The following is a 19555-nucleotide window of genomic DNA, read 5'->3' on the forward strand; positions in this document are numbered from 1 at the left end:
GCAGGGAAGATAGATGATGTCCTCCTCTGCTTCATGCGTCACACTGGGATTAGATAAGAAATAGACATCTGGACACGTAGTGTGAGGCAGCAGTGTGCACACCCAGAAACATAGGCCCCTGGGAAACTTTTATCTGGAAATTTAGGTGCTGAGGTGAGTGTAGGCACCCACAGGGTTAGGTGGCAGTGAAGGGGAGTTTTGTGGATTGCAGTGCTGCCTAAAACTGGGACTTAGGCATCTAAATCTGAGGCTTAGGTGCTTAAGTCCCTTTGTGGATCTGGGCTTTAGTCTTGATTTAAAGACTTCAAGTGATGGAACACATATCACATCCCTGTATCATCTGTTCCAATAGTTAATTATTTTTTCGGTTAAAAATTACGTTTATTTTCAGTTTGAACTTTACTGACTTCAACTTTTAAACTAAAGAATCCTCTAGTTTCAGATAGCTTCTCCATGGGTAGGTAATTTTAGGCCATGATCAAGTTGTCTCTTAAACTTCTCCTTAATAAACAAATTAGATTGAGCTCCTTTAGTCTCTGATAGTAAAACATGTTGTCCAGGCCACAAATCATTGTTGTCATTTCTGACCTCCCCTGTTTTTGCTGGAAGAGTTGTTGGGTGTCTTAGAGAATGTATATTTTTAGCGCTTATTCCATAACTGTTGTTGTTTAATAGTTTCACAAAGGCATTCTTTCTCCAAAATGTTAATTATTGAAACTAAAGCATTTTTAGTAACACCTATTATTTCTTTCAATTGCTCCAGTTTTATTCCCTTAATGCAGTGGTGGGCAAACTGCAGCCCATCAGGGGCGGGCGGTGAGACAGTTTGTTTACATTGGCATGGCCGCCCACAGCTCCCAGTGGCCACAGTTCGCCGGTCCCAGCCAATAGGAGCTGTGGAAAGAGGTGGCCAGCACGTCCCTGTGGCCCGTGCTACTTCCCACAGCTCCCATTGGCCAGGAATGGTGAACCGCGGCCACTGGAAGCTGCAGGCAGCCGTGCCTGTGGACAGTCCAATGTAAACAAACTGTCTCACAGCCCGCCAGCAGATTACCCTGATGGACCGCAGGTTGCCCACTACTGCCTTAATGTCATCACTTCACAAATCATTTCCAGTCATCATGACATCTTCCAGCCGAAATAGGACCTGCACTTCTAATGCATCAAACAGATAAAAGGGTGTCCAGCTGAGACAAAACAAAACTGTTCTGGCCTACTTTATTGTAAAGAAACCAACCAAAATAAAAAGTGCAAAACCAAATGTTTTGCCTTTAATGCAGCAGCAGGAGCATCAACTTATAGCTCAGCAGGTCGGTGACACCAACTGATGAATTTTTCAGCAAATATTGTACAAAACTATGCCCATTATCAACTACTAATATATGTACAGTCTGTTCCTCAGCTATTTATTTAGCTCTTGAAGGATTGTTATGCTAGCAGGTGATTGGGAAGAACTTTAGAATCAGGATGCAAACACAAGAGAATAATGCTATGTTGGTGTCTGGACTGTGGAAACGAGTGAAGGTAGAGACCGAAAAACATGCAGTAGTTAGATTCATGGTCAAGAGGTCAGAGCTATCTTTATGAAAAGACTATAGTTAATGCTAAATGCTTAGGATGAGATCTAATCTCTCGTTCATGAAGGAAAAAAACAAAACAGATTTGTGCAATTTTTACCTTAATTATTGTTTTCGTATCACATTTGCAGAGGCCCATTGGATTTACATACAGAAGTTCCAATCATTTATCCCATGGAAAAATTAGAGTACAGAAACCAATGGAAAGAGAGTCAAGTCTTCATATCTCTTCCCCGGGACAAGCAGGGCATAGCCCATCAATGAGGGTTAGGCTACAAAAGAGCCATCTCCAGGCCAACTCTGCAATAAAACCGGTTCAACAAACTCTTCAACTTGAATCGCAACAACCTGTGCTTAGGCAAAGCCCACCCCTACCCACTATAGTCTCCACTCACTCACTGCATCCACCATACACAGTGGCTAACAGGATCCCTGACCTTCCTCCACAACCAAATCTCGTAACCACAGTCATGGAAAGCACCACCAATGTTGCACCTTCAGCAGTGGGTTCCCCAATGGTGTCGTCGGTGATGCCAACTCCATCTGAAACCAGTTTGGGGAGAAACACCATGATGATGAATTACCGGGCCTCACCGGGAAGTGCGAATATTAGTAAAGAACTGCCATCTTCTTCTGTCTCTATCAATCCTAGTTTTGGTGAGTTACAAGTCACATATGCTCAGTATAGTAGAGTGGAAAATTACAGTGAATAAAATGCATGTATAAGGCGCTCAATTTTTTTCTTTAACAAAAATAAATGAGCAGAGCTGACTTTCTCCTTTTGCATTTTAAAAGTGGATTAATATTTAAAGCTTTCTGAATAAAGCTATTGGGTGCGCATGATATACAGGAAGTCACTTTAACACTTGAAGTCAAATATTCAAAAAGTTAGTATGTACACTGTACTAACACAAATACTCAATTGATTCTTACATGTTACTGATTATTCTGATGTGCAGAATAACTTGGGCACTTTAACAAATCTTAGTTTACAGCAGATATTATGCTTCAGGATTGCATTAAGAATGAGCCCTCTTCTTCTTTCATTGTCCTACTGATAAAAGTTTTTTTTTCATGCTGCCAATGGTACAGAACAGCTAGGACTCCCTGCAAGCCAATATGCATCAGTAAAATCTCAGCAGCCATTACAATGGAAGTGCAGCATATTAGAGTTTCTCTAAATCTAAGGATTTCCTTGGTAATGCTTTCATGTGAAAACTAAATATTCTCATATATAATGAATACTGACGATAATTCTATAAAGAATATGTCGTCTATAAAGCAAGGTGTGGAACATAACTTACAGTAGGTTCTGCATTTGAGAAAGCAGCTTAATTGTTTTGTGTGTAAGGAATGCTAATTCTTGAATGGGATAAGGCAGAGGTTCTCTAATATTTTCATTCTGTGGACTCTTTTGTAAGAGAGACCCGACCCCCTTTCCCCGACCCCCCAAATGCTCCAGTACTTATTTTTCTAAAATGTTTAATTCTGTGGTTCACCAAAAAGAGCTCCATGAACCATTTCACCATAAGAGTCTGGGAATGAGTGACAGGGGATGGATCACTTGATGATTACCTGTTCTGTTCATTCCCTCTGGGGCACCTGGCACTGGCCACTGTCGGAAGACAGGATACGGGGTTAGATGGACCCTTGGTCTGACCCAGTAGGGCTGTTCTTATGTTCTAGGTAAGCACACATGACACAGGCAGATGTTAAGTCCCTTCATGATGTACATATATACGCTGAGTCATGCGGAAGGGGACATTTTTTTGGAGTTTAAAAAATAAGTGAATCTGTGAGTGAAGAGTAATATAAATAATGGGTAAAGTGTTCAAAGGTGCCTCAACTTCTGCTTGTGCACACCTAATAAAATGGACACTCACACCCGATACCTTTGTGAGATGTTTCCTTGAAAATCAAGTATCTGCACGTAGTAGGTCATTCTGAAAATTTTGTCTCGTACGCATTTAAATGCTTTTAAAAAATGCTATTACTATTATTTAATCAATTTTGGGTGCTTGATATGAGTGAGCTAAGAATGCTAATTCCGTCTGAAGATACTGACTGAAGCTATTTCTGCATCTCCTGTAAGTGCAAAGATAGAGAATATATAGTAGATCTAGTTTTGGTAATGAAAGGTTAGGAAATATGAATTTACTATGTGATAAAGGTAAAGAGAGAAATTGGTTTGGGGAAGAGCTCCTTCTTTTAACAGATTTGTGCTAATCTTTTAAAAAATGTTTTTGCTTTACAAAGAATATGTTGGTGACCCAAAGAGAAATGTAAAGGTTCTTGGAAACTATTTGATGAAAGCCCGACAAAAGACCAAACCGAAGTATGCAGCACGTTACCTAGTCCGTGTCTTGTTCCCCAAGGAAACATTGCTGTGTAGCATTATGGGTGTCAGTGCACGGGGGCGCAGAACTTTGGATCCTAATAAGGTTGCTGCAGTTAGAGGTATGCTAACTTACAAAACATACAGAGTTCACTTTTCTTCCTTTAGCAGTTTTCTTGAATTCTTAAATTATGAACCTTGCATTGTGTTCTTCAATCTGCCTTTTTGTGACTTGTTATCCAGCAACTATTACATTACCTGGTAGTGAATATTGCTCGACTGTGCACCTTTGGGTTCTGTGGGGAACTTTTATCTACCCTCATTTACCCTCAACTATTATCTACCTTAACATTTACCCTCAAATGCTCAGTGTAAACTCTTTCAATATGTATGGTAGTTTCTCTGATGACTCTAATTTCATATTTTTCTCATTAATCAATCAGAGCTGATCATATTCATTTTGTATTATGAGGCCATAACACACATAGGACACAAGTTAATGGACGTGTCAGCATTTTTCTCCTAACCCTCCATTTCTTCCTTTTTTTTGAAAAGTGGTAAGGGTGGCAACATTTTGAGAAATGCCCTTCCCAGCCCCAAACCCACATGCGCCCACCTACGTACGCACTAGCTACTCGTTTTTGTAAGACTCACAAATCAGGCATTCATTTATTCTGTCTTGGCAGAAAGCAAACCATAGTTCATATGAATGATATATGTTAGCCCGTTTGCTTGTCCTGTCGTCTCTATTGATAGGTAGTTTGTTTGACAATTTCCGTGTATCTACTAAGAAATAAGGAGCATTTTCATTATTCAGTATCAGGTACAGGGAAACTTTTCTGATGCATCTCATTTTTGTAATGAGATGCAGAAGTTTTACTGTGCCTGTCTTGAAAAAGTACCAGTCTACCATACATTTCCTTAATATAAGCTAAAATCTAAAACTCATTCACAACCTTGGTAAGCACTTGAAATTTATCTCATTGTGTTCTCTTATTTGACTAAAGATCTTTTTAGTGCTTCTTTATTATCACATAGTTTAAAAGACTTCCTACATTTTGTGTGCAGAATTTCTTGCAGCTCATTTCCCAAATTATGACCTGAGTGAATATGGAAGAGACTGGAAAACCTGCATCACAAACGTCAATGCCATGATCCGCTGCTTACGCTGTGAAACCAAAATAAACCCAGTAAGTCATCTCCAGGTTTAATAGTTATTAATGAGAGAGTAAATGGTTTCTTGTAGAATTAGATGTATAAGTAAGTACCTCACCACTTGAGCCCCATAATTTAAGACTCTTCGGGACTTATTTTGTCGTGGTTCAGCACAGCTCCACTGACTCCAGTCACAATGGTATGTGTGGAACAGTGTCAGCATTTTTATATTTTACAGTATTAACAAAAGACACACACACATACTGTATTTTCATTTTAGGATTTTGTAATATTTGCCTATAGATAGTAAAATTTGTTGCAACTTGTAGTAATTTTGTAGAATAGTTACCAATCTTACCAAAGTTTACGTAGCTAGTTATTAGAAGACCTGTGTGATCTGAATTATTCCCAGTCATCTAACCCTTTAAGAACATGCATAAATCTTTGCAGAATAGGGGTCCTGTATAACTAGCTATGCCACTCCCCCGACTTCTATCAATAATGCAGATTATCCCTTGTTAGAATTTATTTTTAAGAGCTCTTCATTAAGGATCAACTCAAATACACTTTTAATGGTCATGCAGGAATATTTACTTAAATAAAGATAAAAACAAAAACAAAAAAAAACCTTTAGCAAAAATTACTGTATAAGAACTGTTACGAATAAGTATTTTATTTCTTACATTTTTCAGTGTTAAACTATTTAAATAAAACCATTTGCAAGTGCCCTTGTTTGGTTAAACTAATGGAAAATGTTTTACCCTTTTGTTTATCTTACCACTACTATTAGGGACACACAAATTTATCTTAACCTATTGATGGACAGTAAACTGTCTTCATGTCACTGGAATTTATTTACCAATTAATTTATTTATAGTCTATTAACATTATTGCAAATTGAATGAAAGCTCACTTCTTATCCCCATCTATCAAACCCCTTTAATCAGTGTCCTTCCAAAACAATCTGCACTGACTTCAGCAATGTCTTCTGTTACTCTAAAAAAGTGTACAGCAGGATCCTTTCCCAGAAGCCTTGACAATTATTTCACTCTCATATCCTGTACTGTTTTGCAATAGCTAGGGGCTCAAAACAGTGTTGGAAAGGTGTCTTACAAGTTAAACTGTTATTTTGATGTGCAGAATTCAATGCTGCAGTTGTTAACTAGCTATAAAGGTTTCCCTGGCAAGTAATATCTCTGAGATTTGTGTTGGGTGCAATAAAAGGATCAGAACTACTCTACCTACACTATAGTTCTTCTGGCCTCTTTAGTTCAAACCAGGGATGTCATCTGTCTTCCTACTGTTCACAGATAATAGTCACAGTTCCACCCAAAGTATCTCTGGCATGACCTCCAGCATTTCTCACTTTATTTATTTTTCCTCTCTACCTTGCAATCCTTGGGTCTTCAGCGTATCTAGATTATGCTTCCCCAAGACTGTACCTCCACTGTATATTCTTATAGGCCTTCACATATCTGGTCATCTATTTCCAGCCCCTTTGCATCACACTGGTATTTCACCCCAAGAACACCTGGAAAATCCATGCAACTCAGCTTCCAAAGTGCCTCATTACACAAGGACCTCAACAAGTGGCTGACATGTGGCTCTTGTGGTTGAAACGTATGGTTAACAATTTCTCAAATTTGGGGAATCTAATTCCTAATAATGTAGAAATCAATTGACACACTTAACTGGAAAACTGGTAGACTTCTCCCAAAGCATGTGTTAACTCCATTTGTGTGTTTCAGGAGACTACTGAAGGGAAGGAGAAACCTGCTGACACTCCAGACACATCCATTTGTGTGGATTTAAACTATAATGGGGAAGATAGTGAAGTCAATTCTCAATCCTCTCAGAAAATGACCAGCTCAACAACAAACAGACTTCAGAATACCACATGGGATAAAGTCCCTGAGATGTTCCATGCACCTTCATCCAATAAACTACAGTCTTTGGAACCAATGGGTAAGTTAGGAGACTTTCATCTTCTGGGTTAACACAAATTGCATTTTATACAATTGATTGAGAAGTAGTAGATGTTAAGATTCCAAAACTACTGCGCTAGTTTAAGTACAGGTAAGTGAAATCATTTGTGATATACAGTGCCTTGAATCCCACACAATGGTAAATGGGTTTACTGACCTACAGGACTGCTTTCCATTTTTCCCAAGACAATCCCTCAGTATAGGTAGTATGTCCCCTCATGGCAAACACACTCTGGCAACAGACCACCTGTGTTCTCCTCCACCCATGTCCTTATCACAAACACATTTGCACTTTTTTTCTGAATAATTAGATTGGCGATCTCATCTGTGAACTAGTCCATCTAGCATTTCAAGAGTTCATGCATTATTACCCTATTTTCCCACTTTACATGAGAAATAATAGATGTTTCAAGGCAGCTTGGCATATTAAAGAGGCAGAGAAATTTTCTATATCCTAATCTGACAGGCAGATCTTTCACTGTGCTAAACTTTGACAATTTCCAAATAATCCCAAAAGCAGCCTTAAAACTTGTTTTATTTTCTTCCATTAGTAAAAGTGCATAGTTTATAAATGCAACAGTAAAAGGGCTATAGAGATCTCTGGGGGAAATTCTCTGTGGCCAGCTCCCTGGGAGACAACTGGTTGGGTGGGACTTGTATAGGGCTTGAGCAGCCCACAAAAGAGGTGGCAGGACCCTCTTACTCAACAGGCCTCGTAATTGACTCTTCTTTTGCTACATATTGTGACAGACCCAGACCAGTGTGATACAGGAGTCTGGTAGAAGGCAAATATATTGGCCACTGGATGAACAGTTTTCTTTTCCCTGAGTGACCAGAGCAGGGGCTGCCCTAGAGCAATCAGGACCAGCAACCAGTTAAGACAGGCAAGCTAATCAAGTCACCCAGAGCCAATTAAGAACTTTCTAGATTCAATTATGGCAGGCAGGCTAATCAGGACACCTGGTTTAAAAAGGACCTTCCATCAGTTAGTAGGGGTTCAAGTGTGATCAGGCTTTAGGAGGAAGATCCTGCAGTGTGGATAAAGAAGGTGCTGGGGGGAAGGCAATGGGGAAGTAGCCCAGAGAGTTGTAGCTGGAACCCGGTGTAGAGGGTGGGCCCGGGTTCCCCCTTCATCCCTCCAACTCCTGATCAGACACAGGAGGAGTTGACATGGTCTGTGAGAAACACCAGAAGGGAAGATCTAAATTGGAAAGGGATCTGCCCTGTCCCCAACTGCAGGGATTGTTCTCCATTTCCCCCATGCTGGCCAGTGATGAGGTTAGCTGAGTGGATGGCAGGTTTGAGCCACTAGCAAGAGTGGCCAAACTGAGGGCTGCTGTGAACCTCTGAGGCAAGCAAATCCGCCAATAAGCGCAGGACCCGCAGAGGCAGAGGAGGAACTTTGTCACAATATAATGTACCTTTTATTCAGTGTGTGGCTCGCTTCTTCATTGGATGAAGTAGTTTCAGAGTAATATAGAAGAATGTTCATACTATTTTCATTCTCCACCCACAAAGTTTGAATACTATCAGAAAGCAGCACTGCTTTTATTTCTTGGAAGGACTATTTATTTATTTTTATAGATGAAATAACACAGTACAGGAAGCAGTCCTGAAGCAAGTCAAGTTGCATAACTAGCATTTCTGAAAGCATAACAAAGGCTCTGTTATGCTACAATACAGCAGAGCAAATATATATTTGAAATAATTTTTTGGGCTGCTTGGGGTGCCTTGCAAAATAAGCCATTGTGTTTAAAATACCTAGTGTTCCCGAATCCAAGGTTCCACCTGCATTATTGCAATCATTTAGATACATGGAGAGTTTTCTGCATTACTGCATGCAAAGCTCTTCAAGGAGCAACTGTAAGGGTCACACAGACAGGACCTTGATCTCTGAGGATCCCATGATGCTTTTTGTAAGACCAGGGCTTGCTTCATGTCCTTGGCTAAATTTTTTTCTTCCTCTCCTCCACATTCAGTATGTTGCACACTGGTTGTCTGCCTAGCTAGCTATCATTATTCCATCCCAGAGCTGCTGAATTTTAGTTCTAACTACAGTGATTCATTTCATGAGTGTGCACATATCTTGTATAGTTTGTCAAGTGGTTTGAGATCTTTCAGGATGAAAGATGGTATGTATATATATGTTAAGTTATTTCTTCTGGCCTTTCCAAACAAGTAGTATAGGGGGAAAAAATTGTCTTCTACCTTTCTAGTATAATGTGGTCCCTTGAAAGCATGGAAAACAACATTTCTCAATGAAAATAAAATATTTATCTCTCCAACTCCCTCTCTAGAACATCTTGGGAGTCCATGGCGCAACGTTCAGTTGCCCTTCTCAGTTATTTATGTAGCCAAGGGGAAGTCTCGGCCAGAGTTGTCAGCTCGCTATCTGATTCGCCATCTCTTCACAGAAGATATATTGGTGAAGAGCAATGTGTATGGTAATCTGGAACGTGGCATGTGTCCACTGGACTGCAACAGAATCAATGCTCTCAGAGGTATGCACAGCTAAACTCTCTTCAAAAGATGGGCTGGAAATAAATAAAAATTACTAACCTTGTATCCATAATCAATCATGCAGCTTCCAAAACATTATGTGAAACTGCCATGAGATTAGAGGCACAACTAGTGGGAGGAATGGAGGGGGGATATATTTTTACCTCAACTCCTGATCTATGCAAGATTAAAAAACAAAACAAACAAACCCTGTCCACATATCTCCCTAGGCCATCTAGTCACTTTTCTGTATTTCAGCTTTTCCAATAACTTTTTAAAAATAGACTTCATCATCACTCTAGCTTTGACCCTTGTAACTTAATGGTGTGCTTGACTATATTCCGTACTGGGAGAATGCACTTCTCAATACTTGTTTTGGCCCAGTTGTGTCCAAATAAAACATTCAAGCAAAACAGAGCTTGCATACATAATTGATGATGATGCCCTACTTGTCTGGTTGTTTTATCTTTTAGACTTTCTTCAAGAGAACTACCCATCCTTTGATCTAAAGGAAACTGGATATGATTGGAAAGCATGTGTGGCTGCCATAAACAGTACAATCCGCAGTCTTAGACATGACCATAAGAAGGCTGCAATTGGAGTCCGAAAGAAGGTCTTGGCTACACTACCATCAAGTGAAAAGAGTCCTCCGCAAAGCCCTACTTCAGTAAAGCCATATGAAAGTGACACTATCAACCTTACAGACTAAAAAGCTATGTCTTACAACCATCTGACATCTAGCTGCAGTCATGCTGTAGGTTGTTCAAAATACTATACAGAAGCCAATCTTTTTGGGTTGTCCCCAGCACTATATAATATACTCCACAAGGCCAAAATGGTGGAAGACCTGGGGTCCCTCCCTTCTTGAGCCACTGGCACTGATGCCTTACTCCATTCATGGTAGGTTGCATGATGGGCACTTGTCTGACAAGCACCTACTTTCAGTAAAGTACTGGCCCCAGAAGAGAGCATTTTGCCTTGAGGAAGTCCACTGCACAGAACAGGAAAGAGAAAATGATTTTCCCTCTGAACAAAACAATAAGGATTCAAAAGCCTAGCTGGGTCAAGCTTGTTATGTTTGGGGAGGGGAAGTTGTTCTAACAGCTGGATAATATAATTGAAAAAACTTATAACATAGAAAGGAGAGTGTGATTGGTATTGCACCACTTTGAGTTGTCAGACATTTCGTTTTTTTCTCCCATCCTACAGCAGAGATTTTGTTGTAGGATAAGGGAAGATGAGGGCAACTACAACAAATACAATTGCTGGTAAGTAATATTTTTCCTCTTCCCGATGGTTGGCTCTTGTCTGGAATGAATATTAAGAAAGAATATTTTTGTATATATATTCTGGTTCTCTTTTACGCAATGTAAAATACAAAATATATCCTTCTGAAGGGATAATCAACATATACCATACCATACCATACCAACGTAACCCACTGTTCCGTGTTTGTTACATGTCCCCCTCTGTGTCTAATCCACCGAGGATAGGAGTATGTTTGAGCTTCCAGCTAGAGAACTTGGGTCCTGATGGACCAATGAAGTCAATGGAAGGCTTTCCATTGTCTTCATTGTGCATAGCATCAAGCCATTGGTCCTTTAGCTCAAGCTAAAGAGACTCATGCTTTAGCTCTGTATATCCTGAGTCATGATTAAGATGACAATTGTTATACCTATCCAGACTCACCTATAATAGTCACAGCTTTTAGGTTTCTGGGCAGTTTGTGTGAACTATCAAGCATATTTGCTCTGTTTTTTGTGGATTGTTAGTAGTTAGAAGCATTTGACATCCTAACCCTACAAAGTCAAACCCTGAAAGGTGAAAATGCAGACTCTCTTTTCAGACATTGTCTGTCTCCAAGATAGTCAGGATTGCTGGAGCTTTGTCCCTCAAAAATAGTTACATATGTTCCCTTTTTCCTCCCTCCACCATAAGATTTTATACATATGTTAATAAAGCATCTTATTTTGGAAATTACTTGACTCTAATAGTCATACTAAATACTCTATATGAATAGAAAATAACTTTCCTTCCACTTTTTACATGACTGTATATACATTTAGGCTTAAATGAATCATTTGAATGGATTTATTTTCACGATAGATTTTATGCTGTTGTTGTTTAGTCCTCAAATTAACATTTGAAATAGAGTTGTTCTTGTTTATGACCGACATACTATCATTATTCTTCTTTAGGATCCTCCTTGCAAAATACCAACAGTTTTAGAATCTAGTCTGTAGGTATTTCCAGTTACAAAACTCAGAAAAATACCAAAAATGCTTAAATTTTTTTTCTTCAGTATTTGTAGAGAATTTTTCCACTGTCATCCTCAGATGTAAATGTCAGGATGGCATATTTATGGACTTAGCTAACTAGCACTGAATTCTGTCAATGTGATGTGTACTTCTATCTTCCATTCTGAAGAGACCCAAATAACTGAACAAAAAATAGTAATAGTTTCCTCATAATTGTACCAATTTTTGCTAACTTTTGTAAAATGTATTTTGCCCGTAGGAAAGAATATTTTACAAATAAAACTAGAATATATTTGCTCCTTTACTGACTGAATTTGTATTCAATACTGGTATTTCTTGTTTGGGGACCATGGTTGAAGGGTAGTTTTACCTAGAAAGGGGTTTTTTCGTCTCCTGTCAGAGACATGGGCTTTGGGAAGAGTTTTTGCCTCAGATTAGCTGGCTGCTTCTGCACATGTTGTTATAAAAAACTGATTATTTTGGCTATCAAAATCATAAGTAACCAGATAACATGTCGTCTACATGAGGAAGTTGCAATGGGTTGACTAGAGGGGTAACTTTAAACTGATTTAGTTAAGCCAGAGCAAACTCTTGTACTTGTTTGGGGTTAGCTTAGGTCGATTAGGAATCTGTTAACCTAAAAAAACCATCATAAACTGAAATAAGCATGTCTGCAAAGGCGCTTGCACCAGTCTAACTAAATCAATTCAGGAATTAATTTAAACTGGTGTGACTTTCTTGTGTAGACAAGATCTTATTCTGACATGATTCCAGAATCTAGTTCTGAAACGAGCACCTTGAATCTAGTTTCAACATCTTTATACATCAGACTTAATGGGCAACTGACACAATTTAAGTCCAGAGGCCACTGCATGTCTGCTTAGTAACTGTAACGTTTAGAAAACTAAAACTCTTGTTGATGCATCCATTGCAGATGTGTGAATCATGGCGAGTATAGTTTTTTCACATTTTAATGCAGTCCAGTTTTCATATCCATGAAAAAAGAAAACGTAAGTTTGAAGAACATCCAAGTTTAGCCATGAAACCTGGGTTTTGCCCGTATGGTACAATGAGAATGAAAAGAACTCTTTATCTGAAACAGTCTAGAATGAATTTACAGCTTAAGATTGATTCTACAAAATACAATAATACAAAAGTAAGTATCCCAACAAATATGGGGCCTGATCCTTTAGTCCCAGCTCAAACTATGGACCTTAAAGGAAATTTTGTGTAGGGCCGGCAGAACAGCCCTTCAGCATTAATTTCCAGATCACCACTCTCACAAACCTGGGGCAGGAGCAAGAACATCTCCACAAGTATTGCCTCCGTTTCCAAGATATTGTTCCTGTGGGATTCACAGAAGGAGTGGGGGGAGGGGTCTTCCTCAGCATTCTTAGATCTTGGGGGTTCTGTGGGAGGTCACAGCCATTCGCATGGAGGCGGTCTGTCTCCAGAGAAGAATGTTGGGTGCCTTCCTCCAGCTCCCAGGCAGAACAGCTTCGCTGTAGGTCAGTTGCCAGACACATTCCTCCTCACCACAGCCTCTAGGATCTCCCACCACGTTGCCAACGATGCGTGGGTGGGTGCAAGAGAGGGAGGAAGAGGAAAACCAATGAGCATAACACATCCACCTCCCCATGCACAGCAACCCCACTAAGGTCTCTCGGAGGGAGATTGGGGAGGATTGTGCTATGGAAGGAGGACGAGATCTGTGTGCTGATGGGGCCCCCGTCAAATGATCTAATTATGACTCTTCCTGTCCTCCATTGCAGGGATGTACATGTGTTTTGGAGAGCAGTTGGGGGCTGGAATTCCATGGCAGTTGGTCGCATTCAGTTATGCAAGTTTCAAGGCATGTGTTGAAAATATCCAGCTTGTGGGCAGACTCGGCTGTAGTAGGCATAACTCGTTCCTTAGAACAATAATATCAATGTGTCAAAAGAAAAATCTAAAATAAGTTCCTGAAATGAATATAACGATACAATTTATGTCAATACATACAGATTCTAGAAAACCAATGTTATATGCTAACAACTTTTTAGTTACTGAATTAATTAAATGCAAATGAAACAAGGGATCATAGGTTATTTTCTTACAGATGCAGTAAACGATGGTGTCCATATATAGAAGATAAGGGAATATAGCAAAATCAAGGCACTAGGTTTAATGCTGGAGGAATCTGGGCTTGGATTGCATTAATTCTCTATACCCATTCTGTCCTTGGCACTTCTGGGACCACCAACCAGGGTGCTAATTGTGATGGTGGATTTTGTGATCTTTGTAATAAAAAAGCATCATTGCAGTTACATCTCTGTTAAGAACTGGACTGATTATCAAAAAGGGGGGTAGAGTCTACATTCTGAGTGGATCTAGCAAGAATGCAGTAATATGTCATGTTCTATTTCTAAAGCAAGATGAGCCTTCAGTGGTGAATTTAACTTTGAAATTTAAAACCACACAATTTTGATTGGGCAAAGATAATTTCCCATGCAGTACTATTCACTTTGGTGTACATCTGTTTTTACCAATTGTGTAGATAACCTTCAAAAGCTGTTCCAATTGTACTTTGCAGTGGCAACTGTTAAGGTCACTGAGTCTTCAAAGGTGAGTAAGTTGCTTGTGTCTCATATAGGTTTGGATTTTCTTTATTTTGGGGCTAGTGCATGTTCTCCCTTAGCATTTGTTTGGTTAGTTTGGTCAGAGGAGGAGTTCAGAATGGGATATAGTATGGATACAATATTTTGCACATTTTTATTGCTGGCTTGTGTTGATGAGAGTTCTTTGATGTAACAGTCACTTTGTACTTCCCTGGTGTAATCACTGAAACTGCTGACTTTAAATGCTCTTTTTGTTGTGAGTTTGATTAGAAGCTTAAGCATTAATTTTATTTGAAACTTGCTTATAACGTCACTTTAAAATCATTTTGGTCATTTAAATACAAGGTTAAGTATGATCATATTTACTATTTTGTGTTCCCTTTCACACTGTAGGATTTTCTAGAAAGACATGAGACCATCAGATTAGAAGTGCTTACAGCACCATCAAGCAAGGGCCTAAATAAGTTCCATGTTTAAAGGATAATATTAAGCATTTTCACAATAAACATGCAGTATTGTGAGTTTCATTTTTATCTGAAATACAGATTTCAAATGCTCAGCTTGACACCTCTTGGATAGAGTTGGTGAAACATTTTCCATTATTTTTTTTTAACCTGAAAAATGACCTAATTCCAAAAATGATGATGTTGTTGTTGTTGGTTGTTGTTGACATTTTGCAATTTGAAAACATTAGCGAAATGTTTGTCTCTTTTTTAATCTGGGGTTTTGATAACATTATAGAGATACAAATAGTTTGTTTATTAAAATAATTACATATAAATCTGGAAATCCATTTCTGAAAAATGACTTGCTGAAATATCTTGACTACATGCTGAAGCAACACCCGGCATATATGCTGAAAAAAGAAAAGGGTATTGGATCAGGCCCTAGAAAAGTCAGTGAGAGTCTTTTAGCTGGCATCCAATGGGCATTGAATCAGGCTTTCAGTCAGCTGTTTGGAGCAAGTGGTCATTTTGAACATTTTTGTAATTATGTGGGATGTTTTCTCATAAACCATTTCTGGTAAGAAAATCTAAGAGTTTTGCCACAGTAAAGACTTCAGAATTGTGCTCACAATGAGAAGGTATTGGGCCAGTGCCGAAGGAAAGGTGTGGGTTTTTTTGTTGTTTTGTTTTTTTTAACGAGGCATGAAATTCTCTAAGCTCCTGTCTGTGGACACAGAAGTTGCCAACTACAGATGAAAAGGTACAGTACTAAAGAAATAGTATCCTTTTTTATTCTAGTTAATGAATTCAGTGCAATAGTATATTTAATTGAAGCTTCGCGTGGACTACAATGAAATGGTGTGGTTTTAACACGTGGTAACTAACAGTCTGAAAAGTCTAGTGGAGCAGTCTCTTTTTCTTTTAGTGTAGTTGGTCCAATAAAAGATACTACCTTACCCACCTTGTCTCTCCAGTGCAAACAAGGCAGTGTATATGTCTAATATGTGCTAAGCTGGTTAAAAGTTAAAGCCTAGGCTCCAGGTGGTATGCATTGTCTAGACTAGATATTGGGTGTGTTGTTTTTTTTTTTTAACACGTTAACATATGCTAACATCCTACCTTTAAACCCTAGTCTAGACAAAGCCTACAAGGCAGTTGATACCGGGAAGTTACATCAGCATAGCTACATCACTCAGGGAAAAATCCACACCCCTGAGCAATGGAGGTTAAGCCAGACAACCTCCCAGGATAAACAGCACTAGGTCAATGGAAGAATTTTTCTGTTGACCTAGTTATTATCTCTTGGGGAGGTGGATAGTGTCTTTACTGAGGCACTACAATGGCACTGCTATAGCATTTCAAGGTGAAGAAACCCTTATTGTCTACAGGAATCCAGACTGTTACTTTAATTTGTTTCCTCCTAAGGTTTGGCCCTGCAGGCTACTGAGGTTGGACAAAATAAGTGCAGAGGAGACGGCTAGCACTGAGTAGGCCTAACCCTATGGCGTTTTATCACACAAGTAGTCCATTTTAATAGTTCTTACTTTTCAGAGAGGACCTGCATTTTATGTGCAATTCTCCATATGCAAATGGGCAACCCGTATGTTGCATAGTGCTTCCTGTGAGATGCTGACCACCCTCAACTCCTTTTGAAGTCAGTGGAAATTGGATTGGGAATTAAAATTATTTCAAGATCTTCATGCCACCTGCAGTATGTATTGCCGTAAAAAGTGTGCTAAAGAGCAGACACCAGGAGAGATTGATAATAAAGGGCAGCCATGAGGGCCTGTCACAGACGTGCTTCTAGAAGTTATCATGAAACTGTGTTTCATAATCAGTTCCGTGTCTCGTGATGTATTCTCGGCACAATGTTGTTACTGGCCCATTAGGTAGAAGTCGCCTACTTCCCTCAACTATCTTCACTTGGATAGACCATAACAAAGCACCATGCTCTACAGGTGCCCCAATGTTGCAGTCTCACAACCCTGGCCTGTAGCATGCAGGTGAGGCCCTTAATCAGGACAGCCATTTCACCCAGATATTTTCCTGTTCATCAATCAGGGTTTCTCAATTAAGAGGATTCTATGTGGTAGCAAAAAGACAGATGCATTTTGTCTATTTTGGTATTTATTATTCCTGTTCTAATACCATGGGCTTTGAAAACCTGCTGATCATTAATTTTCTAGTAGCAGTTGTGGCCCAAGAAGTTAACACTGTTTGTTTGTCTGTCTGTCTGTCTGTAATGTTGGCTTAGTTACTTGGCCCCTGTCCCTTTCTCCCAAGCTGAGGAACAAAGCACAATTACCAGGAGGACTGTTGGGTCACACATCACACGGAGTATGCTAAGCGCACCACTTCTGCAGCCTGTAATTTAGGGACAGGATACTGGCTGCAGCTCATACAAACCTTTATACTAACAATGCCTAGCTCCTGTATCGCCATGCTCCTCAGTAGACCTCAAAGTACTTTACAAAGGAGGTTGGTATTATTATTCCCATTTTACAGATGGAGAAACTGAGACCCAGGGAGGAAAGTGCATGAAGTCACTTAACAGATCAGTAACAGAGCTTGGAATTGAGTCCAGATCTCCTGAGTTTAGTCCAGTGCCATACCTAGTACACCACACTGCCTCCCATGAAATATTTCACAGTTAGCGTGTTCTCTCCCCTTCCTCTCCTTGTTTTTCTTTACTTTATTTATTTATTTATTTTTAATTAATTTGTGTGGGAGGAACCCTCACCCAGGTTTGCTATGCACTGTACAAACATATAGAGATAGTCCCTGCCCCATGCAGCTCACAATGTAAGTTAAATTTCTATGGTCAAAGAGGCAAATTTGAGCAAGTTTGTTTGTTTATCTGGCCCTGTCAAGGTTCCTTCCCCACTCTGAACTTTAGGGTATAGATGTGGGGACCTGCATGAAAGACCCCCTAAGCTTATTCTTACCAGCTTAGGTTAAAAACTTCCCCAAGGTACAAACTTTGCCTTGTCCTTGGACAGTATGCTGCCACCCCCAAGCATGTTAAACAAAGAACAGGGAAAGAGACCACTTGGAGACGTCTTTCCCCAAAATATCCCCCCAAGCCTTACACCGCCTTTCCTGGGGAAGGCTTGATAAAATCCTCACCAATTTGTACAGGTGAACACAGACCCAAACCCTTGGATCTTAGGAACAATGAAAAAACAATCCGGTTCTTAAAAGAAGAATTTTATTTAAAGAAAAGGTAAAAATCACCTTTGTAAAATCAGGATGGTAAATACTTTACAGGGTAAGCAGATTTAAAACATAGAGAATCCCTTTAGGCAAAACCTTAAATTACAAAAAGACACAAAAACAGGAATATACATTCCCTTCAGCACAGCTTATTTTACAAGCCATTAAACAAAAGGAAATCTAACGCATTTTCTACCTAGATTACTTACTAACTTTACAGGAGTTGTAAGGCTGCATTCCTGATCTGTTTCCGGCAAAAGCATCACACAGACAGAGAGAACCCTTTGTTTCCCCCTCCTACTCACCCCCGCCCCCGATTTGAAAGTATTTTGTCTCCTCATTGGTCATTTTGGGTCAGGTGCCAGCGAGGTTACCTTAGCTTCTTAACCCTTTACAGGTGAAAGCGTTTTGCCTCTGGCCAGAAGGGATTTTATAGCACTGTATACAGAAAGGTGGTTACCCTTTCCTTTATATTTATAACAGGCCCAATGCAGTGGAACAGTAAAGACCATCTGTGCTATGTTGCCTTACGGGAAAAGCTCAACAACAAATGTAACTATGTAGAAAGAGATGGCTTGGTTACTTGCTGATGGTTCAGTGATCTGGATTCATGATAGTATCCTTGATCTTCCTCCTACTCTGGCTCATTGGGGTCGGGAGTCTTCACTGGGATTTGGCAACAGATGTACAGAGAGGGATTGTCTGAGTTATCTGACCCACAGGATAATTCCCTTCCCTTTAAGCAGTTATGCTGGCAGGAAATTTGGAAAGAAAAGGACTGCAGAAGCCATTTAGGTTGACTTGATAACCTGTTTGTATTTTAAATGCAGAGGCTCTGTCTCCTATCATCTTGGTTAAGGGGGTAGAAGAGAAGAAAGCAGAGAAAATGCAACGCCCTGATGTCTGTGGCCTGAAAGTGCAGAATATAGAGACAAGTTAAAATAAAAAGTCAAAGGTAGAGAAACTAGAGAGAGCATTTCAGTGGTGTAATCCTCTCTGATTTTACTGACCCTTACTTTATGTTCTTCATGCAGTTATCTGTAAAACCATTTAAACTAAGAGACAAATAAATTATTTAATATGTTAAGAGGTCAAAAGATACTTTTCATTGTAACTATTTTCCATTTTCCTTGTCGCAACTCTGAAGGAAGATTTAGTTTCCCTTTTAAAGCATGTGATCTTTTGTAAAACAAATGGCTCTGTAAAGGCTGCTTATTGTATTCTAGAAAACCAATTAAAGAGATTTTAAAAATGTATATATATTCAAATTGGTCTTCCAGGCATCTCAGAGGTTTTCTTTTCAAATCCCGATAAGACATTTTCAATAAAATGTTGCTCTCCTTTTGCATGCATTTGGATTATAAATGGGGATTATTTTTCCTACTGGATTTATCTCTGATGGAAGATGCAAGTACAATTGTAATAGCTACCTCCTTTTTAAAAAAACAACATATACAATAAGCAGCCTTTACCAATCCCTTTTGATGTAT

General features: G+C 39.4%; 1 protein-coding gene across 9 annotated transcripts in view; it reads left to right on the top strand.

Moving 5' to 3' along the window:
- The window catches only part of BEND2 (BEN domain containing 2), a 36771-nt gene extending 22371 nt beyond the window's left edge, over positions 1–14400 (top strand). For 4 of the 9 annotated variants that reach the window (XM_073356267.1, XM_073356296.1, XM_073356314.1 and 1 more), the window contains 6 exons: positions 1709–2234; positions 3834–4034; positions 4981–5102; positions 6816–7032; positions 9350–9553; positions 10025–12244. In XM_073356267.1, coding sequence (XP_073212368.1) covers positions 1709–2234; positions 3834–4034; positions 4981–5102; positions 6816–7032; positions 9350–9553; positions 10025–10260 — 1506 coding nt within the window. In that variant the 3' untranslated portion in view covers positions 10261–12244. Of the gene's footprint in view, positions 1–1708; positions 2235–3833; positions 4035–4980; positions 5103–6815; positions 7033–9349; positions 9554–10024; positions 12246–14381 lie in introns of those variants that run through there. The other 5 variants (XM_073356324.1, XM_073356334.1, XR_012160297.1 and 2 more) reach the window with 4 other exon arrangements.
- The last annotated feature ends 5155 nt before the right edge of the window (positions 14401–19555 follow it).

Source organism: Lepidochelys kempii, chromosome 1 (assembly GCF_965140265.1).
Source record: "Lepidochelys kempii isolate rLepKem1 chromosome 1, rLepKem1.hap2, whole genome shotgun sequence".
Lineage (NCBI taxonomy): Eukaryota > Metazoa > Chordata > Testudines > Cheloniidae > Lepidochelys > Lepidochelys kempii.